The sequence below is a fragment of the Peromyscus eremicus genome, chromosome 7, assembly GCF_949786415.1.
Source record: "Peromyscus eremicus chromosome 7, PerEre_H2_v1, whole genome shotgun sequence".
Classification (NCBI taxonomy): Eukaryota; Metazoa; Chordata; class Mammalia; order Rodentia; family Cricetidae; genus Peromyscus; species Peromyscus eremicus.
In genome coordinates, this window is record NC_081422.1 from 58,627,461 (window position 1) to 58,653,360 (window position 25,900).

General features: G+C 45.6%; 2 protein-coding genes across 4 annotated transcripts in view; one reads left to right on the forward strand and one right to left on the reverse strand.

The window, feature by feature from the left end:
• On the forward strand, positions 1-25,533 carry Lctl (lactase like). Of its 3 annotated transcripts, XM_059268086.1 has the most exons (13): positions 1-115; positions 1,418-1,581; positions 2,044-2,131; positions 2,352-2,461; positions 4,708-4,836; positions 4,925-5,020; positions 10,509-10,563; positions 10,647-10,808; positions 18,107-18,381; positions 19,658-19,784; positions 19,951-20,150; positions 21,539-21,602; positions 25,320-25,533. In XM_059268086.1, exons 1-13 carry the CDS (start codon positions 1-3, stop codon positions 25,433-25,435), a joined length of 1,701 nt encoding a protein of 566 aa, XP_059124069.1. In that variant the 3' UTR covers positions 25,436-25,533. The 3 variants fall into 3 exon arrangements, with proteins under 3 accessions (XP_059124069.1, XP_059124070.1, XP_059124071.1); XM_059268087.1 differs by lacking the exons at positions 1-115; positions 1,418-1,581; positions 2,044-2,131; ... (1 more) ...; positions 19,951-20,150; positions 21,539-21,602 and having other exon boundaries at positions 4,747-4,836; XM_059268088.1 differs by lacking the exons at positions 1-115; positions 1,418-1,581; positions 2,044-2,131; ... (2 more) ...; positions 19,951-20,150; positions 21,539-21,602 and having other exon boundaries at positions 4,747-4,836.
• The window catches only part of Zwilch (zwilch kinetochore protein), a 33,823-nt gene continuing 32,543 nt past the window's right edge, over positions 24,621-25,900 (reverse strand). The window contains exon 19 of the mRNA XM_059268101.1: positions 24,621-25,571. The gene's annotated coding sequence lies outside the window, so the exon portion shown is untranslated. The remainder of the gene's footprint in view (positions 25,572-25,900) is intronic.

The window sequence follows — 25,900 nt, forward strand, 5'->3', positions numbered from 1 at the left end:
ATGAAGCCAGTGTGGGTCATCATCCTTGGGTGGATCCTGCTGGTGCCCAGGGTAGGGGCTGCCAGGAGAGGATCCCCAGAAGAGGCATCCTTCTACTATGGAACCTTTCCACCTGGTATGTCCATTCCTTCCCTATTCTTCTTAGACTGTCTGTCTATCCATTTGTTGGTCTCTGTTGGCTTCCTTACCTTGGCTGACTTGCCAAGGAATTGGGTGCTCTGGTCTGGTACAGTGGGAAACACCTCCAGGTGGATGTTCTAAAGAAAAACTTCCTGATAGGTAGGTGTATAGGTGTGTATGTGTATATGTGTGTGTGTGGGGTGTCTCGGTCCATCATTGTGTCTATGTGGTGCTGGAAATTGAATCCAATGTACAGCTTGTCCATGCTAGGCAAGCACTTTGGTACTGAGCTACATCCCTAACTCAAAGACATTTTAAAACTTACTAGAATTCATCAGTTAATAGTGCTTAGCTGGGTGGTGGTGGTGCACGCCTTTAATCCCAGCACTCGTGAGGCAGAGGCAGGCGGATCTCTGTGAGTTTGAGGCCAGCCTGGTCTACAGAGTGAGTTTCAGGACAGCCAAGGCTACACAAAGAAACCCTGTCTCGAAAAAACAAAAATAAAAACAAACAAACGAACAAACAAATAAAAGAGTGCTTACTGCTCTGTAGAGGACTGGAATTCAGCTCCCAGCACCCACATCCATGTGGTAACTCACAACTGCCTGGAATCCCAGCTCCAAGGGATCTAGACCCCTTTCTGGCCTCTTCAGACACCTGTTCTCACACACTTCTCAGCCTCCCAAACACAAATTGATAATAAAAAATAAAATAAAAATCTAAAACAAGATGTTAAAAATCTATAGACATTAGAGTTGTAATTGTACACAATTTTTTTTAATTAAAAAAATTTGCCTTTAATCCCAGCACTCAGGAGGCAGAGACAGGCAGACCTCTGTAGTTCAAGGCCAGCCTGGCCTACAGAGAGAGTTTCAGGACAGGCTCCAAAGCTACAGAGAACCCTGTCTCGGAAAAAAAAAAAAAATTTTTTTTTTTTTTAACGTTCATTCGTGTTTTGCCTGCATGTATGCCTGTATGAGGGTGATGGATCCTAGAACTGGAGTTACCAACAGCTGTGAGCTGCCAAGTGGATGGGGAATTGAACCCAGGTCCTTTGGAAGAGCAGCCGGTGCTCTTGACGGCGGAGGCATCTCTCCAGCCCTCACAAATGTTTTTGATTACTGTATCTTCTCTCTCCTTGCCCCCTACATTCCTATTCCGGGGAGACGGGGCAGGCCATAGGGTGGGTGCCCTGAGCCTGGGAAGCATGGTTGCAGTTCCCAGTGTAGGTGAAGCTGGAGTGGCCCAGGGCCTGGCGGGGTGGCCCAGGGCCTGGCGTGGGGGCCTCTCTCTGCAGGTTTCTCTTGGGGCGTGGGCAGTTCTGCCTACCAGACAGAAGGTGCGTGGGACCAGGACGGGAAAGGGCCCAGCATCTGGGATGCCTTCACGCACGGCAGGAAGGGGCAGGTGCTAGGGGACGATACAGCAGACACAGCCTGTGACAGCTACTATCAAGTTCAGGTGAGTGAAGGGGGCTGTGGCGCCATCCTGCCTGAGAGGTGGGGACATCTCACTGACAATGTCAACCTGATGTTCTGCTAATCACCCTGTACCCAGCCAAAGAGGGTGGGGCAGAGATGGCTAGGGCTGTGAGTGCCAGGAGGTAGGAAGGAGGAAAACGAGATGGGTCAGTACCTCAGTCCAAGCAACTGGGTGCCGAAAGGCCAGCGACTTGGCCCCGGAGCCTTCAGGAGGACGTGGGGCAGCTCACCTTCAGAACCCCTTTTCTCATTCAAGTTTATGGGAATCCTGCGTGGACTTCTCAAGTTTCTCCCAACCTTTTGTCCGTGAGCACATTGCCAGAATGGAGAGGGAATTCGTAGTATAGCCCTTATAGAGGACACCACTTGGAGCTACAGAGAGGTATGATTCTCTAGGCCCCCAAGACTTGTCTTCCCCTGTGTCCCCACCCTGTCTACACAGGAGGACATTGCCCTGGTGAAGGAGCTACATGTCAGTCACTACCGATTCTCCCTGTCTTGGCCACGGATCCTGCCCACAGGTGTCAGAGGTGAGTTACAATAGTCCCTCCCTAGGCTCTGCAGGGATCAATGTCAAGTGAGGGTGGCCAGCCCAGGAGCATGGGTTCAGCAGGTAACCGGACTCCAGGCATACCAACAGCATTCGTCTGTGGCTCAGGACATCATCGTGGGCTCCGGGTGCTTCAGCCTGCAGAAGGCCATGGGACCCGAGAACGCCGTAGGAAAGGCCAAGTTCTGTTTCACTTTCAGCTGAACAGGTGAACAACAGAGGAGTCCAATTCTACAGTGATTTCATTGATGCCCTGCTGAAGAGCAACATCACCCCCATTGTGACCTTGCACCACTGGGATCTGCCTCAGGTGAGGGCCAGGCAGGCTTAGAGGAGCTGGGTTCGGCAGGAGGGAGCTTGGTGTGAGGACCTAGAGTGACTGAGAAAGTGGGCATAGCCTGGGGTCTGGCTCTGGATAGGAAGATGTGAGGAACGACTGTCTTGGCTTACTTGTGCTGCTGCGGCAGAGTGCCAGACAGGTGAAGTTAAAAGCATCAGAAGTCTGTCTCAGTTCTGGAGGCTGAGAAGTTCAAGGGCAAATGCCAAAAGAATCAGTGAGGTGGGGGCTGGTCTGTGCTTCCAAGACCGGGTCTTGAACACTGTGTCCTCTAGGCGGCGCTGTGTCCCCGCAAGGCAGAGGAGGAAGGGTGACAGGAATGAACGTCATTTTGTAAGATACAGGATCCTGTTCATGAGGAGGTTTCATAACATCCACGGGGCGGGAGGGATGGATCCGTCGATAACACCCTGCTGTGCCAGCACGAGGGCTCGCTCGAGGACCATCCCCAGCACCCACAGAAAGAGCCGGGCGTGATGGGTGGCATGTGCTGGTAATCCTGGCTCTTGGTGAAGACTGCCACCCAGCCTAGCACAGTCAAATCCATGAGCTCCAGTCTCAAAAATAAGGTGGAGAGTGATTAAGGAAGACACCTGCCGTTGATTTCCGCCCCTCCAGCCTCGCCCCACCCTCACCCCCCCACCCACATACGTACATAAGCAGCATTAGCTGGGAGGCCATGCTGCTTGTAGTAAATGGAGAGGGTGGTCCTAACGTTTTACACAACATTTGGCATAAGGAAAAAATAATCAAAAAGAAAAAAAATCCCACCATCAAATTAAAACGGAGAGAAACTCAAAGTGATTCCACCCAAATCAGGAACAAGACAAGGCTGTCCACTCTCCCCATATTTATTCAATATAGTACTCCAAGTTCTAGCTAGAGCAATAAGACAACAAAAGGAGATCAAAAGGATACAAATTGGAAAGGAAGAAGTCAAACTTTCACTATTTGCAGATGATATGATAGTATACATAAGTGACCCCAAAAATTTTACCAGGGAACTACTACAGCTGATAAACTCCTTCAGTAAAGTGGCAGGATACAAGATCAACTCAAAAAAAAATCAGAAAAAATCCTTGTGTGTATGTACACTGCTGGGTACTGAACCCAGGACCCTGTGCTTGTTAGACAAGCACTCTACTACGGAGCTGAAAAAGCCTAGGCCCAAGCAAGAACTGTGGACTCAGGTTTGGTGACACGGTGTGTTCCACGGTCTGGTTCAGCCTTCTTTCCCCGTGTCTGAGGCAGTACCACTTGCCCTCATCAGTGACACCATGCCCAGCCACGTCCCAGCATGCCTGAGAGATTGCTCTTAACCATTAGGCAGTTTTTCCTTCCTTCACCTGGGCCCAACAGAGATCACAGCCACGCCAAGGATATGGCTGCCTGTGAGCTGTGCCAAATGGTGCTGGGTCCAACGTTTTAAGGAGGAATGGGGGAGAAGGTGGGGTGTAATCCACGCATTGAAGGGTAAAGGGAGGAGGTATGGGGGGGGGCTTCTGGGTGGGAGGGGCATGCTGTAGAGCATTATTGGAGACCGGAGGAGTGGCCTGAGGCCCCCGGCTCCAAGCTGACCGGAAATTAGGTTGGGGAACTAGTAAAGGCTGGGGCAGAGGGCACATCAGGTTTGGAGCTTCTACTGACTTGTCCGGGGAGCATCTCTTCGAGCATACCGGGAGGGCACTAGGTAACCAGATGGATGACAAGTCCTGTGCACAGGCAGTGGACAGCAGGCTTCTGCCACTGAGGTAACCTCACACTAACAGCTTGGGTTCCAGGGCGTGCCCTCAAAATTCTCACCAGGGCTCTCCTACCAGTGCCAGCCTTCTACACTAACAATGGATGTCCCAGACATTTCCCCAGGATCATAGCTCACCCAGCACCCACCTAGGCAGACTTTGAGCTTGCTAAGTACCCGAGGAGGACCCTGAACTTCTGATCCTCCCGAGTGCTGGGATGAGAGGCATGTGCCCCTATGCCCAGTTTACGTCTTAACTATCCAGCGTGTCAGCTTCTTCCTGAGCAGGCGCTTCCAGCTGCCTCTGCTGCCTCCGGTTTCCGGCTCGCTCACAGGATGTGCTCCTTTGCCATAGAGGCCCTGTGCCTCACCCTGCGTCTTTGCTCCCGCTCTTGTAGCAGTCCTCCACGCTTTCCCCAGGCATCCCACCAACCTCCTCCAATCTCCCCAGGGTACCAGCTTCTCTCTCTGTTGGCAGATGCTCCAGGCCACATACGGTGGGTGGCAGAATGCGAGCATGACCCGATACTTCAGGGACTACGCTGACCTGTGTTTTGAGGTCTTTGGGGACCGAGTAAAGCACTGGCTCACATTCAGTGATCCCCGGGTAAGTAGGGGGTCTTCCTCAGATGGGGAGACAGGGATGGCCCCTGTCGTCCCTCATGGCACTGGGGTTCCCACTGCTGTCTCTGCAGACCATGGTAGAAAAAGGCTATGAGACCGGTCTCCACGCACCAGGCCTGAGGCTCCAGGGCACTGGTCTGTATGTGGCGGCACACCATATCATTAAGGTAAGCCAGATCCTTCTGGGGCGAGGGTTGGGCTCCAGGTGGAGTCACGGCCTCAGGGGTCACGTTGATCCTCTGCCACATCAGTATGTGCCATGGGCCCTTCTACTCTGAGGATATGCAGAGGGCACATCCTACATCCTATCGCCTCACAGTCACTCCACTACGTAGAGGTACTACAGCCGCTACTGTTTGTCTTCCCCAGAGGATAGAGACAGGCATCTGGAAATCTGTGTGTGTAGGTGTAAACTTGATGAAGAATGGTGATGGGAAGAAGACGGTATGTGACGGTAAATAAGGGACAAAATATGCAGGAATAATAGAAGGAAGAAACCAGAGGTCGCAAAGACCAGCGGAAAGGAGTCAGAGTGAGCACTGGTCATGACCTGGGGTTTGGGAAGGAAGGGGGAGGAACAGTTTGGAAGCATCATGAGAGATCAAGGCAGACACATCCTTTTCCAGTTTAAGTTCTAGTGGAAGTTTTCCGGGCAGCCAGCTGGTTATCTGCAGGAACGGGAAGGAGGCGTTCAGAGTAGGTGCCTAGCATCACTGAAAGCTGAGGAAGGGCAGAGACAGTGGGCTGCTTACAAGACATGAGTGAAAATACAGGAACGATGTTGGGGACACAAAGCTGAACTCTCCCCGGGGACGCCTGGCTGGAAGGATAGACCACTGGTGACACATCAACCTGAGTTCATGTCACGGAAACGACTCTCACAGTTCTCTTACTTTTTACAAAACTGACTTTTTGTTTTGTTTTGAGACAGAGTTTCTCTGTGTAACCCTGGCTGTCCTGGAACTCACTCTGTAGACCAGGCTGGCCTCGAATTCATAGAGATTCACTTGCCTCTGCCTCCTGAGTGCTGGGATTAAAGGCGTGCAACACCACTGCTTGGCAACTTGAGCTTTTTACAAAGATCTATTTTTTTTTTTTTTTTTGAGACAGGGTTTCTCTGTGTAGTTTTGTGCCTTTCCGGGATCTCGCTCTGTAGACCAGGCTGGCCTCAAACTCACAAAGATCCACCTGCCTCTGCCTCCCGTGTGCTGGGACTAAAGGCATGCGCCACCATCGCCCGGCGTTCAAAGATCTATTTTTAATTCATGTGTATGAGTATTCTGCCTGTATGTAGATAGGTGCACCATGTGCAATGCGGTGTTCTGGTAGGCCGAGAAAAGGGATTGGCTCTCCTGGGACTAGAGTTATAAGTGGTTGTGAGCTGCCATGTCGGTGCTGGGAACTAAACAAGGGTCCTCTGCAAGAGCAGCTAGTGCTCTTAACTACTAAGTCACTGCTCTAGCCTGACTTAAGAGTTCTTTAACTTAACAGTTAAAGGGCAGAGCAATCTATGAAAGAGTGATATGAACAGTTAGGACTGTGATACTGTCTTGGCGATGTTCCACATCACCAGACAGTTCCAGGGTTCATCCTGTTTTTCTACTTACATACTAGCTAGTAAAATAACAAGCACAGGGACTGGAAAGATGGCCCAGTCTATGAGTGTTTGCCATGCAAGCATGAGGAACTGAGTTCAAGCCCCAGGACCTAGGGAAAAAAGCTGGGTTAGGGTTACTAACCCTAATGAGGGTCTTAGTTGGGGTTACTAATGCTGTGATGACCATGGCACATTTTTCTTTTTCTTTCTTTCTTTTTGTTCTTCATGACAGGGTTTCTCTGTGTAGCTCTGACTGTCCTAGAACTCACTCTGTAGACCAGGCTGGCCTCGAACTCAGAGAGATCCACCTGCCTCTGCTTCCTAAATGTCAGGATTAAAGGTGTGCACCACCACTGCCTGGCTGATCACACAACTCTTTTTTTTATTAATTAAAAATTTTCATTTATTTTATATACTGATCAGTTTCCCTTCCCTCCTCTCCTCCCCTTCCCTCCCCCTAGCCTCCCATCTACCTTTGTCCCCATTCACTCCTCCTCCACCTCCATTCAGAAAGGTGCAGACCTCCCATGGGCATCGACAAAGCATGGCACATCAAGTTGAGGCAGAACCAAGCTCCTCCCCCTGCATCAAGGTGGAACAAGGCAACTTAGCATGGGGAATAGATTCCCAAAAGCCAGCTCAAGCACCAGGGACAGGTCCTGAGGGCACTGCTAGGTGCCCCACAAACAGACCAAGCTACACAACTGTCACACACATGCAGACATGGGTCTCATGCAGGGTCTCGAGCTGTTGGTCCAGAGTCCGTGAGCTCCCATGAGCGCAGGTCAGCTGCCTCTGCCACACAGCTCTTATAAAGAAAAATATTTAACTGTGGGCTGGTTTAAAGTTTCAGAGGTTTAGTCCATTACTGTCACGGTAGGGAGCATAATAGCGGGGACGGTGCTGGAGAAGGAGCTGAGAGCTACATCCTGATCTGCAGGCGGAGAGAGACAGACAGACAGGCTGGGCTTGGCAGCGGCTTTTGAAACCTCAAAGGCCACCCCCTGTGACATACTTCCTCCAACAAGGCCACATCCCCTAATCCTTCTAACCTTATCAGAGTTCCACTCTATGGTGACTCAGCATTCAGATGGGGGGGCATTCTTACTCAAAGGACCTCTCTGTCACTGTGCTCAACAGCAGCATGAAGAAAGGGTTTATTTTACTCACAGATATGTATGCATGTATGTGTGTACACTATACATACACTTATCCATCACCAAAAACAGTGAGGGCAGGAACTCCAGCAGGGCGGAGCCTGGAGGCAGGAGCTGATGCAGCGGCCTTTGACGAGTACCTTACTGACTGCTCCCCATGGCTTGCTCAGCTTGCTTTCTTCTTTTTTTTTAAATTCTCTCATACAATACATCCCAACCACAATTTCCCCTTCCGACACTCCTCGGAGTTCCTCCCCTACCTCCTCCCTTCCCCAGATCCACTCCTCCTCAGGTTCCCTTCAGAAAAGAGCCTCCCAGGAATATCAACCCAACATGGCTTAACAAGTTACAATAAGACTAGGTACAAACCCTCATATCAAGGCTGGGTGAGGCAACCCAGTAGGAGAAAAAGGGTTCCACGAGCAGGCAGAAGAGTCGGAGACACCCTCACTCCCAGTTAGGGGTCCCACAAAAATACCAAGCTAACAAACCATAGCATATGCAGAGTACCTAGCACAGACCCATGCGGGCTCTGTGATTGCCACTTCAGTCTCCGTGAGCTCCTCTGTGGGCCATTTCTCCTGGTGTCCTGTAATTCTTCCTCCCCCTCTTCCACGGAGTTTCCTGAGCTCCAAGGGAAGGGACCTGATGGAGAACTCTAATTTGGGCTCTTTCTGACTAAAGTTTGGCTGTGGGTCTCTGCATCTGCTCCCATCAGCTGCTGGAGGAAGCCTCTCTGATGACAACTTTCTTAGAGCCCACTTTCTTATAGAACCCAGGTCCACCAGCCCAGGGGTGGCCCCACTCTCAAAGGTCTGGGCCCTCCCCATCAATCACAAATTAAGAAAACGCCCTACAGGCCTGCCTACACCCGATCTTACGGAGACGTTTTCTCACTTGAGGTTCCCTCCTCTCTGCTAGCTTGTGTCAAGTTGGCATAAAACCAGCCAGCTTGTATGGTAATGCATGTTGTAATCCAGCACTAGGAGGCTGAGACAAAGATTCTTGGAGCTTGCTGGCCACAACCCAGCCTACTGGAGCAAGCTTCATCCAGGTCCCAGTGAGAGACCCTGTTGCAAAAACTAAGGTGGATGGCTCATGAGGAACACCACCCAAGACTGACCTCTGACCTCCACATATATATATGCACATGTACCTGCATGCTTCGAGTGTGTGTACACACACGCTTACGTGTGCTTGCACGCGCACACACACACACACACACACACACACACACACACACACACACACACGATTGACCTCTGACCTCCACATACACATGTTCTGCATGCTGCATACATGGGTGCACACATATACATACACACACACATGTTCTGCATGCTGCATGCATGGGTGTACACACATACATACACACACACACACACACGCGCGCGCGCACGCACGCACACAAGCACACACAAAACAGAAAGAGGATGCTGAAATAAGGGCTTTTGGGGAACAACAAGTAACACTCGAAACCTCTGCAGCCTGAACCATTTGAGTTTTCACACGAATGAGTCTCAAACTTCAGCAAATGTCAGAAACCCATGGAGACCTTGTTTAAACAAAGATTGCAGGTGGGCTTGAGGCCACACCTGTAGTCCCAGCATCTGGGAGGTGGAGGCAGGAGGTGTATCGGGTCTTTCTTGTTGGACTTTCTTCAGACCACCAAGCCCCCAGAAGGTGACACGGAGATTTATTACTATGAAAGCTTGGCCTTAGCTCAGGCTTGCTCCCAACAAGCTCTTATAACTTAAACTAACCTGTTTCTATTAATCTATGTTCTGCCACATGGCTCTTTACCTCTCCTCTATTTTGTACACTTGACTCCCTCTGTGTCTCACTAGCTTAATACCACAGGCCTCAGAGTCTTCCTGAGTTCCTCTCTCTCCCTGGAAGTCCCGCCTATTCTCTCCTGACTAGCTATTGGCCAGTTAACTCTTTATTAAACCAATCAGGTGCCTTAGGCAGGTGAGGCAAAACACAGACGCATGTAAACAAATATCCTGCAACAAGGAGGGGTAAGAGTTCAAAACCAGCTGGGCGGTGGTGGCACACCCCTTTAATCCCAGCATTTGGGAGGCAGAGCCAGGCAGATCTCTGTGAGTTCGAGGCCAGCCTGGGCTACCAAGTGAGTCCCAGGAAAGGCACAAAGCTACACAGAGAAACCCTGTCTCGAAAAACCAAAAAAAAAAACCAAAAAAAAACCAAAAAAAAAAGAGTTCAAAGCCAGCTTTAACTACACAGCAAGTGTGAGGACAATCAGGGTTCCATGAGACCCTGCCTCAAAACAAAAAGAAACACACCACACAGGCTGCTGGGCCCTGCTCCCAGAGCTTGCTTCAGCAGGTCCTGGTGAGGAGCCTCAGGGACTTACACTTCCCCAAATTCTCGGAAGCACTGCTGCCTTTCTGGAGACCTACGCAAACAATTTAGAGACAATAAATGATGGGTTGAGGGTAGCTCAGTTGACAGAACACTTGTTTGGTGTCCCTGATGTGGGGGTGGGGTAGCAACAGCAGTGCACACAAAGTGGCTTCTGCCCCTTCTAGACTACGCTTCCTCCACAGTACAGAGGAAGTCAGAGGGAGGGCGTCTGTGGTATTTGAGCCTGGATTAGGAAACATGAGAAATCTGAAGTTGGAGCTCAAGTAGGGAAGGCAAGAAAGGCTACTCCCCAGCCGGCAAGATGGCTGTGGGTGGACACTTGCTCAGAACGACAGCCTGAGTTCAATTCCTGGAATGGTAGAAGGAGAGAATCAACTCCTGCAAGTTGTCCTCTGAACCCCCCACCTCCAAAGTAAACAAAAGAAGAGAAGGAAGAAATGGAGGGAGGAAGAAAGAAGACAGGCAGGCAGGGGAATGGAAGAGCCAGGTGCACGCATGACTTCTTTTTTTCAGGCACACGCCCAAGCCTGGCATTCTTACAACACGACATGGCGCAGCAAACAGCAAGGTGAGCTGGGACCCTCAGGCTCAGACACAGGCCCTGAGGAGCCAAGATCCTGCCTCTCTCTACCCTCATTTCCTTCCTTTAAGGCATGGTGGGAATTTCACTCAACTGTGACTGGGGGGAACCTGTGGACATCAACAACCCCAACGATATTGAGGCAGCTGAGAGATACCTACAGTTCTGTCTTGGTTGGTTTGCCAACCCTATTTATGCTGGTGACTACCCCCAAGTTATGAAGGACCACATTGGTGAGCCGAGTCATGTTTTTAACTCATCTGCTCATGTGTTCATGTGTGCAAGTATATGTGTTCAGGTGTGCATGCATATGCATGTGGGAGCCAGAGGACAATCTCCTTAGTTGGTCCTTAGTCATTATCCACCTTGTTTTTGAGACAGGGTCTCTCACTGTGGTGGAGCTTGCTGAGTTGGAGAAGCTAATAGGCCAGTGAGCTATAGGAATCCACCTAACTCTGCCTTTCCAGTGCTGGGATTCAAGCACATACCACCATGCTCAGTTAAGAAAAGTATTGTGTGTGTGTATGTGTTCATGCCAAGGCACAAGTGTGGAAGTCAGAAGACAACTCCAGAGTTGTTTTTTTTCCTACCAGGGGATCCAGGGAAGGAACTCAGGTCAACAGGTCTGCACACCAAACACCTTTATCTGCTGAGCCATCTCAACAGCCCGTACTCAGCCTTTTTTTTTTTTTTTTTTTTTTTAAACATGGGTTCTGACAATCAGGTCCTCATGCTTACAAGACAAGCACTTTACCAACTAAGCTATTTCCCCAGCTCTAAACTTTTTTTTTTTTCTGGAGCTGAGGACCGAACCCAGGGCCTTGCATTTGCTAGGCAAGCACTCTACCACTGAGCTAAATCCTCAACCCTGCTCTAAACTTTTTTTTAAAACTATACATATTCATTGGGCTGTGTGATGTTTCAGTATACATGTACACTGATGTTTACATCGGGTTAAACACGTGTTATTTATCATTGCTTTATGATAAAAACTGTTAAACCGCCGGGCGGTGGTGGCGCACGCCTTTAATCCCAGCACTCGGGAGGCAGAGGCAGGCGGATCTCTGTGAGTTCGAGGCCAGCCTGGGCTACCAACTGAGTCCCAGGAAAGGCGCAAAGCTACACAGAAAAACCCTGTCTTGAAAAACCAAAAAAAACAAAAAACAAAAAAACAAAAAAAAAAACTGTTAAACCTCTTTTTTCTACCTTTTTTTGCCTTTTTATTTATTTATTTTTTAATTAAGTCATGATATTCATGAATTACACTCATGATATTAATTACATTTGTGGTATTCATTGATTACATTCACAGTATTTCTTCAATAACTAAATTTAAGATATTCATTAATTACATTAATTGTATTGATTTATTACATTCATGATATTATGTCCTGATACTACTGTCTGTTTGTGGGGCTTTTCCATCACACAAAGCAGAGATTCTGTACTTAGGAAATCACTGCTCTATATTCCTTTCTTCTCCATCTTGAGATAGCGTCTAATCTTCTAATCTTTCTGTTTCTTTTGTTTTTGTTTTTGTTTTTGTTTTTCGAGACAGGGTTTCTCTGTGTAGCTTTGTGCCTTTCCTGGAACTCACTCTGTAGCCCAGGCCGGCCTTGAACTCACAGAGATCCGCCTGGCTCTGCCTCCCAAGTGCTGGGATTAAAGGCGTGCGCCACCACCGCCTGGCATCTTCCTGTTTCTATGAATTTGTATCTTCTATATATTTCATGTAATACAATTCTATAGTACTTGTCCTTGTTTTTGAATGTAAAGCCATTTTATGTACAACTGCAGGAGAAATAATATACAGATAGCTTACATAAAAACCTCTTTCTTCTAGCTTTCTGAGAGGCACAGTACACTGTTACCCACAGTGCTCTGCAGGCAGCTGCCCAGCCAGAGCTTTCTGCTCCTGTTACCGTGGCTTCATAGCCATGGGCGGGCCTCTGGGAGAGCTGCTGCCCTTTGGTGAGAGCAGCGGAGGTTGTCTATCTGTGTCTGGCTTCCGCCAGCATCCTTAGCCACTAGGAGATGCAATTAAAACCGCGTTGAGAGTTCATTTCACCCGAGCAGAATGGCTGTCAAGAAAACAAACCCTCGATAGGATTTGAGAAAGGAGAACTTTCATTTACTGCTGGTGGGAGTAAAAACTGGTGCAGCCACTATGGAAATCAGTGTGGTCTCCTCAGAAAACAAAACAAAATTTACAAACAACTAAAAATAGGAGCAGAGAGATGGCTCAGTGAGTAAAAGCACTTGCTACTAGACTTGCTGATCTAAAATAAATTCCATTTCCCAGGGCCTACAAGGTGGAAGGAGTGAAGAGACTCCTTCAAGTTGTCGGCTGACCTACACAGTGTTGCCACGGTAACCCCCAAATATAAGAACTACTAAATGACCTAGCTATGTATCACTAGACTACGTAACACAAACACACTGAAGACACTTAGATATTCATATTTATTGCCGAATTGTTCACCATAGCCAGGAAATGGAATCATCCTAGATACTCATCAACAGATGGGTGGATAATGAAAATACAGTATATAGACAAAACAGAAATCCCCCCTGCTTCCCCCCCACCCCAGGGTTTCTCTGTGTAACAGCCTTGGCTGTCCTGGAATTCACACTGTAGACCAGGCTGACCTCGAACTCACAGAGATCCATCTGCCTCTTTCATTCCCCCATCCCCCAAGTGCTGGGATTAAAGATGTGTGCCATCACTGCCTGGCTACACAAAGGAATTTTATGTGGGCATTAAAAAGAGAAACAATGACCTTTGTAGGAAATGGATGGAACTGGAAATTACATTAATCAAAATAAGTCAGAATTAGAAAGATAAACACTGAACGTTTTCTTCCAAATGAAGACTTTAAACTTTAGTGGTGTGTGTGTGTGTGTGTGTGTGTGTGTGTGTGTAGGGAGATAACCTGAAGAGAGGAAGAGATCATAAAGGAAGGGGGAATAAGGAAAAAGAGTACTGGAATACATATGGCAAGAGGGATCAACTGAGAAAGAGGGTGTGATAGAGTATTATTTTAAAATGTGTTACATTCACTTATGCTGTGGAACATTTGTTTAACGATGCAAAGATGTGTTGCATTCTTTTATGTTGCACTTGTTTAACTCTGTGAAGCTGTGTTACTGTGCCTGTCTGAAACACCTGATAGTCTAATAAAGAACTGAATGGCCAATAGCAAGGCAGGAGAAATAGGTGGGGCTGGCAGGCAGAGAGAATAAACAGAAGGAGAAGAACATTAGAGGATCAGAGGAAGAAGCAAGAGAACAAGGAGAGGAGGACACTGGGGGCCAGCCACCCAGCCACTCAGTCAGCCACAAAGTAAAAGAAGTAAGAAAAGGAAAAAACCCAGAGGCAAAAGATAAAAAGAATATTTTTTTTTCCCCCGAGACAGGGTTTCTCTGTGTAGCTCTGGAGCCTGTCCTGGATCTCACTCTGCAGACCAGGCTGGACTCAAAAACTCACAAAGATTCACCTGGCTCTGCCTCCTGAGTGCTGGGATTAAAGGCGTGCACCACCACCGCCTGGCAATAAACAGAATAATTTAAGTTAAAGAAAGTTGGCTAGAAACAAGCCAAGCTAAGGCCGGGCATTTTTAAGTAAGAATAAGACTCTGTGTGTATTTGGGAGCTGGGTGGCAGGCCACCCAAAAGAGCAAAGAGCCAAGGAGTAAAAAAAAACAAACAAACCAAAAACCCAATATTTAAGCACCCAACATGGGGTGCCAAATGTTTGTTTTTGTTTTTATTTTCATTAAATTAAACTAAGCAACTGCTGTCCTAATTGGCAATTGCAACTCCACAGCTCCCAGTAGCAGTTCAGCCACGTTGGCCATAGCCAGGCAGGAATTCTGTTCCCTCAGGCACTGGCTCTATCCTCTAAAGGGAACTTTACCTAGATCTCTATTCCTCTACAGAACTCAGGAGTCAAAGGTTCAGGTGAAATTCTGTTGGCTCAGAGGCTAAACAGAAAGTAGCTAACCTTCTCTCCTAAAATAGCATATCTTTCTGCTCCACCCCCACTTAAGAACCCTAGCTACACATGGTTCCTCCCTACCACTTCCTGTTAGCTAGTTGCTGACTCAGCCTCCTGACCCCTGGTTAACTTTATTTAATCAAACAAATATAACACATCTTTACATAATCAAACAAATATTCCATAGCATAAATGAATGTAACACATCTTAAATTAATATTCCACAAGAGGGCAAATAAGGACAAAGCATATGTCTTAGTTAGGTTTCTACTGCTGTGAAGAGACACCACGACCACAGCAACTTTTATAAAGGAAAACATTTAATTGGGGCTGGCTTATAGTTCAGAGGTTTAGTCTATTATCATCATGGCAGGAAGCATGACTACACATAGGCAGATATGGTGCTGGAGAAGGAGCTGAGAATTCTACAACTGAATCTGTACACAGCAGGAAGAGAAAATGCCATACTGGGCATGGCTTGAGCATATGAGACCTCAAAGCCCACTCCCAGTGACACACTTCCTCCAACAAGGCCACACTTCCCCATAGTTTCTGTAGTTTTTGTTTTGTTTTGTTTCCTTTGGGGGCTCATCACCCAGCTCATAAATAAATACATGGAGACTTATTCTTACTCATGAATGCCTGGCCTTAGCTTGGCTTATTTCTAGCCAGCTTTTCTAACTTAAGTCAACCTGTTTCTCTTCTTCCACACTTTGCCTCTGGGCTTTTTACCCTTATTCTATGTATCTTTCTTCCCTTTTGACTCCGTGGCTAGTTGTGTGGCTGGCCCCTGGCATCCTCCTCTCCTTTTTCTTGTTCCTAGCTCCTCTCTCAAGCCTAGATTTCTCCTCCTATTTATTCTCTCTGCCTAGCAGCCCCACTTATCCCTCTATCCTGTCTAGCTATTAGTCGTTCAGCTCTTTATTCAACCAATTTGCCTGTTTTAGACAGGCAAAGTAACACAGCTTTACAGAGTCAAACAAATGCAACATAAAACAAATGCAAAAAAACTTTATGTCATTAAACAAATATTCCAGGGCATAAACAAATGTCACACATCTTAAACCAATGTTCCACAAGTGCCAGTCTCTATGAGCCTATGGGGCCACTTTCATTCAAACTACTATAGCATAATAGGACAACATATGAAAATGACATCATGAAACCCATTACTTTGTATGTTAACTTAAAAAAATTCAGACCTTCAGTATGGGACCTAGCCCTATTTAGTAGATACATATGGTAGTAGCTACTGTATGAGACAGTGCAGGGATAGTGCCTGGTGATTTTTCTAGTTACTAAATTTGACTGACAGCAATAACATGCTGATCCCCCCCCCCCCACACACACACAGGGTTTCTCTGTGTAGCTTTTGTAGCCTGTCCTGAAACTTACTTTGTAGACCAGGCTGGCCTCGAATTCACAGAGATTCACCTGCCTCTGCCTCCTGAGTGTTGGAATTAAAGGTGTGTGCCACCACTGCCTGGCCTTGATGATGTTTTAAGGATATTAATAACACACACCTTTCACTCTTGAATCAAAGTCAATAGTCTCCCTGCAAATGATCTTATTGTCCTATTAGATCATTGTTTGCCAGAGTATATAATGTTATAATCAGTGATTTGCATCTTTTCTTCCATGAACATGTATCTAGGGAATCTTTCTATGTTGGCATAGAAAATGTTGCCTTGCTTATTCTAATGGCTACACACTGTGGTACGGATGGCCATTCAACAATAATTATTATTTTAGGAGGGGTTTAGATCTTATGTTTTGTCAATATGCATGTCTATATACCATATGTACGCATGGTATCCATGGAGGCAACAAGAGGGTATTGGATCCTCTGGAATTGGAGTTACAGATGGCTGTGAGCCACCTGTGGGTGGTGGGAACTGAACCTAGGTCCTCTGGCAGCAAGTGTTAGCTGCTGAGCCCTCTCTCCAGCCCCTATTAGTACTGTGGTACTGGGGATCAGAACCAAGGCCTTGTGCATACCACATCCTCAGTTTTCCACCATTTATTTAGCCATCCCTTAGCAATAAAAATGTAAGCTGTTTCCAGCCCTTTGCTACTTACTTTACAGTGAAGACACCTGAACACAGATGCTTTTCCACGTGCGGGCCGAGGACAGGATAAAGAGGTTTGGAGCTTGGTAGTTAAAAGACGTACCTTTTCGCCGTGCGGTGGTGGCACACGCCTTTAATCCCAGCACTCGGGAGGCAGAGCCAGGCGGATCTCTGTGAGTTCGAGGCCAGCCTGGGCTACCAAGTGAGTCCCAGGAAAGGCGCAAAGCTACACAGAGAAACCTTGTCTCGAAAAACCAAAAAAAAAAAAAAAAAAGACGTACCTTCTCAATCCTAGAATAGGGTAAAATTTCCCAGCGCAGAACCTGTCACATCCTACACTGTCAACAATGTAGGAAAACATCCATGACTCTCCTACCACCAATGGCCTTCCAGTTTCCTTCTAGAAGGAACCCACATTACCAGTGCTTCAATGTATGGAACAATACAACCCTGCTTTTTTCAGATAGTTAAGGAGCTGTCCATATACCACTCACCATTAGTGAGTGAAAATATTCCATTCTTTGCCTGCTAGGGGTCCAATCCAGGGCCCTGTACATGCCTGTCAAGTACTCTACTACTAAGCTATACTCCTAGCTACAAATAGTTAGCAGTATTACATTTTGAAACTTTTTTGATAGAGCCTGGGGAGATAACTCAGCAGTTAAGAGAACTTGCTGCTCTTCCAGAGGACCAGGGTTCAGTTCCTAGCATCCACAACTCATGTTAACTCCAGCTCCAGAGGAGCCAACATCTGCTTCTGATCTCAGCAGGCACTGTACTCATGTGGACACACACATAAACATACATATAATAAAAGCAAAATAAATCTTTAAAAGATAAATTCTTTAGATGATGTTCCAATGTCACAATTCCAGTTTGAAAGGCCAAGGGTGTATTTTCTATGCAGCTAGATTTTTTCTTTTTTGTTTTTGTTTTTTCCGGAGTTGAGGACCGAACTCAGGGCCTTGATCTAAATCCCCAACCCCTCTTTTTTTTTTTTTTTTTTTTTGAGACAGGGTTTCTCTGTGTAATAGCCCTGGCTGGCCTGGAACTCACAGAGACCCACCTGCCTCTGCCTCCCTAGTGCTGGGATTAAAGGCATGCACCACACCCAGCTGCAGCTGGATTCTTTAAAGCTCAGCTTTTTAAAACAGATTTTAATTTTGTATGAATGCTTGCCTGCTTGTATGTATGTGCACCATGCACGTACCTTGTGCCTTTGGATGTCAGAAGAGGGTATTAGACCTCCTAGAATTGGAGTTATGGCCAGTTGTGAGCTGCCATGTGGGTGCTGAGAATGGACCCTGGGTCCTCAGCAAGAACAGTAAATGCTCTTACGCACCGAGTCACTGCTCCAGCACCAAAGCCCAGCTTATACACCACCGTTTCAGCAGGACTGTGTGGGACAACGCAAAATGACTGTGACAAATAAGACCTAGTTAATTCTCACATTCTCTCCTGCCAGGAACAAAGAGTGCAGAGCAAGGTCTGGAGATGTCGAGGTTGCCCACGTTCTCCCTTCAGGAGAAGAGCTACATTAAAGGCACATCTGACTTCCTGGGACTGGGCCACTTCACCACTCGATACATCACTCAAAGGAAATACCCCTCCCACCAGGGGCCCAGCTACCAGAATGACCGTGACTTAGTAGAACTTGTGGACCCTAACTGGCCAGATATGGGGTCTTCATGGCTCTATTCTGTGCCATGGGGATTCAGGAGGCTTCTCAACTTTGCCCAGGTACTTATCCCATCAAGCTGTGTAAGACTTTCAGACCTGAGTTTTGTCTCTTCCAGCAAACACTCAGGTGACTCGATAGGAAACTGATCAAACACTAGGTATGGAGGCACACGACTACAAGCCCAGCCCTTGGGAGGCTGGCTGCAGGAAGATCAGGAATTTAGTCAGCCTCTACTCAATGCATATTCAATGAGCTCAAGGCCAGTCTGAACTGCATGAGACTCTACCTCCAGCAAAGAAAAACAGCTCAAAACAACAATAAAAAAGTTAGTAAGCCAATAAATCCAGTCCCCTGCACTTCACAATCTCTACACACAGGCCTTGCAGACTGATGCTTATGTAAACAACCACTTCCAATTACAGGTGAAAATCTGACATTTAATTTATGTGCACCACAAGGGGAGCTGGTACCCACAGCGGTTAGAAGAGGGAACTAGTTACAGAAAGTTGTGAGCTGCCATGTTTGTGCTGGGAACTAAACCTGATCCTCTGGAAAACAGCTTTGAGTCATCTCTATAGTCTCTTAGCCTAATTTTTTTTTTTATAATTTATTTAATTTTATTTTATGTGCATTGGTGTGAGGATGTCAGATCTCCTGTAATTAGAGTTACAGACAGTTATGAGCTGCCATGTAGGTGCTGGGATTGAACCTGGGTCCTCTGGAGGAGCCAGTGCTCTTAACCACTGAGCCATCTCTCCGGCCCCCTAAATTTTTTAATTTACCCTTCAACAATTTCATACATGTATGTGATGTATTTTGATCACATCCACCTTCCATTAACTCTTCTCCCCACCCCCACTTTCGCTTAACCCACTTCTTCCCAACAAATTTGCCTCCTACTTTTACGTCTTTGTGTCTGTGTGTGTGACCACTGAGTTCAACTGGGGTTGCTTACATGCACATGGGTAAGAGGCTATTTACTGGAGTATTTACTCTCACAGAGGACAAATAACCAGTAAACACCACTGAAGAAAATGACTGCTCCTCTTTCAGGTGCATTTAGTCCTTTTAAGGCCCACCTAATCTGAAATAGAATTTATGGGAAAGAATAAGACTTGAAGTGCATTTTCCCAAACAAGGTCCATTTACTGAGAACTATATTCTTCCATATCAACTCACCTGCCCACACTCATCTCTCAATAAATGTTACTTGACACCAATTAAGTGTGTGATACCTACTAAGAGCTAACAGGCACTTCATTACAAAATGGCAGCCATGTGACCCTGACCACTTGTACGTCAGATGTTTGGTACTCATTCTTGCCTCACTTTCAGACTCAATATGGCGACCCTCCCATTTACGTAACAGAAAACGGAGCATCTCAAAAGTTACACTGCACTCAATTCTGTGATGAGTGGAGAATTCAATACCTCAAAGGGTACATAAATGAAATGTTAAAAGGTAAGATAAAACAGATTTGTCTTATTATGTTTTTCTATTTAGACAAAATTCAAACTATCATCTACTATCAACTAAAACTTGCTTCTAAATCTCAGAAACAACTCAATACTATGTACGTACTTCTAAGCAAATGAAATGTATTAAAAACGGAATCATGTCTTCACAGCTATAAATGATGGTGTGAATATAAAAGGGTATACTTCCTGGTCTCTGTTGGATAAGTTTGAATGGGAGAAAGGCTATGCAGATAGATATGGATTCTACTATGTTGAATTCAATGTGAGAAACAAGCCTCGCTATCCCAAGGCTTCAGTTCAGTATTACAAGGAGATCATCACAGCCAACGGGTTTCCAAACCCACGAGAGGTAGGGCTAACTTCCCATGACATTTGTTCTGTTCTTACAAGAACTAATAACTGAGACACACCACACCTCTCCTCCTCCTTCTAAGGAAGCGGATGGGGAACATGGCCTCCCCTGCCTCTCACCACCCCTGCTTAGGATGGAGTAAGCACACCTCAAGATTTTGTCCCTTGCAGCCAGAGCATCAGGGTGACAAGAGTCCTGTCTGTAGTAGGTTCTAACAGAGCAAATCAATAAAGGTTTCAGTTGTTTCCTGGGTTGCTGGACCAGGGATTGGCCCTGGCTTTACATATGACGGGCAAGGCTTCTACCACTGAGCTCCAGCTCCAACGCTGCCTTTCCCTTAGCTACCCCTTCGGGTTTTTATTTGTGTCTAGAACATTCAAACAGGAAGACAAAAAAAAAAAAAAAAAAAAAAAAAAAAAGATGATCAGATGGGAATTCTGATGATTTAAAAATGTTACCCTGATGCAAACAAATACTACCCACTCTTCAATATGTAACAAGTCCTGTAAATCAAATGTAGGACTATATCTTTTCCCACCAATGGCAGAGATGCACTGCCTCCAAGGCAAGACTAAACAGAAACAAACTTTGAGATTTTAAAACCTATCAAACAGGGAGTCTTGTTCAGCTGTCAGCACGACTGCTGCACCTCCTAGGTCCAGGGGATCCAACACCCTCTTCTGGCCTCCAAGGGCAGACACAGGCACATTACAAAAAAATTAAAATCTTAGAACAAACAAACTACCAAATAGTTCTAATAACCTACAAATTTCCCATCAGCTCTACCTTGTCTGTAACTGCATCTATAAGCATGGACTGTAAGTTACGTTTTAATAAAAAAATTAGGGGTTGGGGATTTAGCTCAGTGGTAGAACACTTGCCTAGCAAGCACAACGCCCTGGGTTTGGTCCTTAGCTCCAAAAAAAAAAAAGAGAGGAAAAAAAAAATCTGACTTCCTTGCTAGAATTGCTTCAAAGTCAGTGACTACTGCCCTGAGCTCTTCACTCTGTCAGTACTAGAGTCAATACACCTGAAGCTGGGGTGTATCTCAAGGTCAGCTTCAGCTACATAGCCAGTTTGTGGCCAGTCTACAATGAGATCTTCTCAAAAAAATTAATAAAATCCAAACTGTGTTTGTCTTGGTGAGACTGAAGAGCTGTTAAAGGCTCTTGCTGCCAAGCCTGACAACCTAAGTTTGATCCCTTGGACCCAAGCGTTAAGGAAGAACTGACTTCTGCAAGTTGTCCTCTGACTTCCACTTGTATATACATGCACACACACACATAAATGCATATTACTTAAAAAATTCCTTCATTTATCCTAAAAACAATTTCAAACATATAAAAACATAAGGCATCCTTGCTTATCAAGTGGGTTTTTATTAGGTGGAAAGCTGGCGTCTCAACGCTTTGGAAACTTGCTCCATCAACAACCAGATGCTTGCCACAGGTGAGGACATTCTTTTCTTTGATAACTATGTAATTTTACATGTGATGGCATTACCAAAAGTCTCAAAATTATCTACCTAATATTAATATTCCCAACCATTTATGACTAAAAATGTCTTTTTCTTTAATGTTAATTTTTGTCTTACAAGCATTTTTAAAGTTTTATTTTTGGGTGCTAGGGCTACTAGAAGGCAGGCTTTTGTACATACTAAGCAAGCTAAACTCCCAGCCTCTACCTCCCTCCCTCCCTATCTACCTACCCACCCTCCTACCACTCACCTAGATATACATATTGAAGCAAACATGGGCTACATGAATTCCAGACTAATGTGGGCTGGAGACTCTACCTAAAACAAACAAACAAACAAACAAACAAACAAACAAAGCAAAACAAACAATGTGAGAGAAGGAGAAAGCATGCAGGCATATGAGAACTGGGGGAGGGCAGACTTCTTCTGTGCGTGGACCTTTGTGTGCAGGCCAGAGGACAGCCTAGTGTTACACACAGGAACTTCAATCACCTCTTGGAGAATAAGTTTCTCACTGGCCTGGAGCTCATCAATTAGTCTACTGGCTAGCCAGCTAGCTCTGGTCTCTTCCTGTCTCTACTTCCCTGTCTCTGGGGATTCCAAGTACACTGCATTTTATCACTTTTTATGTGGGTTCTAGAGGTCAAACAAGGCAAGCACTTTACTGACTGAGCCATTCCCCAATCCCAAAAACGATTTCAAGAACTCTAGTCATTCTTTTTGAATTATACTGTAAATTTATGTGCTTACCAGTTTTGCTAAAATGAGATTGTGGAAGAAGAGGAAAACCCAGCCATTATCAACTGGAATGAAGAAAAGCAAAACACAGGTCTTATATTAATTAAGCAAGTAATTTTTGTGTGTGGCATTGCTAGGGATTGAACGTAGACCTTCAAAAACACTAAGTGCTCTACTACTGAGCTATATCCCTATCCTTTTTACTTTGTCTTTTTAAACGTCAATGGTATTTATTGCTAGTGTGTGTGTGTGTGTGTGTGTGTGTATGTATGTGGTGTGTAAGAGCATGTGAGGCACTCAGAGGACAACAGTGTGGTGTTCTCTCCTTCCATCCCTACATGGGTTATAGGGATTGAACTCGGGTGGTCAGGCTTGGGTGTATGTATGTATGTGTGTGTGTATGTATGTATGTATGTATGTATGTATGTATGTATGTATGTCAGGCTTGGGTGGCCTGGCCTTTACTCACTAAGTTATCTCATCAGCCCTACTTTTTTTTCAGCCAAGCGGTGGTGGTGGTGCACACCTTTGATCCCAGCAGAGCCAGGTGGATCTCTGTGAGTTCGAGGCCAGCCTGGTCTGCAGAGTGAGATCCAGGACAGGCACCAAAACTACACAGAGAAACCCTGTCTTGAAATTTTTTTCTTTTTAATGTGAATGGGTGTTTTGTCTGCATGTACGTCTGTGTATCACGTGCATGTCTGACACCCAAGGAGGATAGAAGATGGTGTCAGGTCCCCTGGAACTAGTGACAGTGATGAGCTGTCATGTGCAAGCAAGGAATCAAACCCGGGTCCTCTGGGAGAGCTGCCAGTACTCTTAACCACTGGGCCATCTCTCCAGCCCTGCCCTACTTTTGAGACAAAGTCTCACTAACTTGCCTCGGATGACTTTTTTTTTTCCTTTGTTTGGCTGGCCTCGAACTCACAGAGATCTGCCTGCCTCTGCCTCCCCAGTGTTGGGATTAAAGGCGTGTGCCACCACCGCCAGCTGCAGGATGACTTTAGACTCAGTAGTCAAGACAGGCCTTGAACTTGTGATCCTCCTACTCTTGCTTCCCAAAGATTACAGGCTTGCAAGAGATCTTCAACAAATAATTAGTCAGTACCCTCTAATATGTGAGGGTTATTTTAAGCCTCGGAGATAACAACAATGAACAAAGTACTGTCCCTACTTTAAAAGGCATCATTTCCTTTTTTCTTTTTCTTTTTCTTTTTTTTTTTTTAAAGTTTTTTGAGACAGGGCTTTTCTGTGTAGCCTTGGTTCTCCTGGAACTCACTCTGTAGACCAGACTGGCCTTGAACTTACAGATCTCAGATCTGCCTGCCTCTGTCTCCTGGGGACTGGGATTAAAGGAGTGAGCCAAAAGGTATCATTTCTTATGCAATGAGATCTAAAAGGATTCAAAATACAGAATACCACCAATGTTTCTGAAATCCATTTTTCTGCATAAGGGCAATCAAAAAATACACTTCCTATTTTAATATCATCCTTTAATGTGGGATCAAAGCAGATGGTGCAGAAATCCTCTCAACGAACTAGTATATGACCATGCACCCCCATTAGCATCCCCACTCCTAAATAACCAGGCCATGCAAATGGATGGAACTAGAAAAAATCATCCTGAGTGAGGTAACCCAAACCCAGAAGGACAAACATGGTATGTACTCACTCATAAGTGGATTCTAGATATAAAGCAAAGAACAATCAGACTGCAACCCACAGAACCAGGGAGGTTATATATATAGAAGGGGGGACCCTAGGATGACTGTGGCTTATAATAAGTTTTGGTTTTACTCAATTACTGAGCAAGCCTCAATGAAACATTTCACTATTAAGGTAAGAATTTATACTGTATCAAGCTGATAATAGAAAAATAAATTAATTAAAAAAATTAACCAGGCCATGTAAACCATAGTCCACCAAATCAAAGTAAGTGTAACACGTTATAATGCAGGACTTGCTGACGAGACTGAGAACTTACCCACGCCTGTTTATTTCAGTCACCAGGGTGCTCAGTAGACAAATCAAAGCGAGTTGCATGAAGGTCTCCTACTGGATTGGTGCACATACCTCTTAGCTCTTTAAACCACACAAGAACTGTCAAATAATTGTTTAAGTTTTTAATGAATTTTTGTGTCAACAAAGAAAATGAGTTTAAGAATAATCACTAGAAATTGTAATATAGACATTCCTACATCTCTTAAGGGTATATAAGATATAAGTATATCAAGAATAACAAACTCAAAAAGTTAGAAATGATTCCAGTGGATTCTTTATTTTTTTCTTTTGAGACAGGGTTTCTCTTTGTAGCCTTGGCTGTCCTGGAACTCCCTCTGTAGACCATGCTTGCTTCTGCCTCTCCAGTGCTGAACTAAAGGCATGCACCACCACACCCAGCCAAAAGGGTTCTTTTACAAGTTACTCAGTAAAAATCTAGAGGATCCATGGAATAAGGGTGCTAATATTTTCAAATTAATGCCAGCATAAATATTATCTATATTTAGGCTCACAGAAGTTCCAGTGAAAGAACCAAATCTAGGCATTCTCAGATTTTCTGTGACACTTCCAGCTCTCATGTAAGTTTTGTGTGATGGTAGGGATTCCCCAGGGCTCTGCACGCCAAGTGAATGTTCCACCTTGGCACTATGCCCCCAGAACACCATTTCAAAATAGGTTTGATTTACTAGCTTGGTTCCTTTTTTAAAAAAAAATGTGGACAATTAGATACCACAGTGGTAAACTGGGTGGTGGTGGTGCACACCTTTAGTCCCAGCACTTGGGAGGCAGAAGCAGGCAGATCTTCGAGCTGGAGGTCAGTCTGGTCTACAGAGTTCCTCCCCCCAAAAAATATAAAAACAAAAACAAAAAAATCCACAGTGGTACCTCTTCTCTAGTTTTTGCTTCAAAACCAAGTTCACTTCTGGAGGAATGTTCTCTGTCCGTTTCAGAGCCCTTGCTTAGGCACATGCATGTGGCTTCGGAGATTGTGGTACCCACAGTCTGTGCCCTCTCCATCCTCATTGCTGCCCTGATGCTAACACTCCTCCTCAGAAGCCACAGCTGAGACGGGATCTCATCTCCACCTTCATCTGTCAGAGAATCTTCAGGAGCACACTTCTTTTCTGCTTCAAAAACTTATGTAATGTCTATTTTTTAGGCTCTGAAGATTATCTTTCTCCCCGCTTCTTTTTTGGTTTGTGCTGGAATTTAAGAATCAGAAAATAAAAATAAGCAAAAATAAAATGAAAGTGACCTGTAATCTCAACTGTATTGAAGTCAGAGTTAATATTTTGCTATAAATCATGCACATATTTCATTTTTCAAAATTAGGAATATAGTGTATAGTTTTGTAACTTGGATTATTTTTCATTTATCTGGAAAGATTACATCTTACTGTCACCCAAGCACTGCCCTATACGTCAATCTAAAATCCTTTCAGGCTGTAGATTATTATTAGCTAAGCAGGTAGGTAGCAAGTGAACGGGAACATGTCTGTGCCGAGGGAGACTATGCATGCCAGTCACTGCCA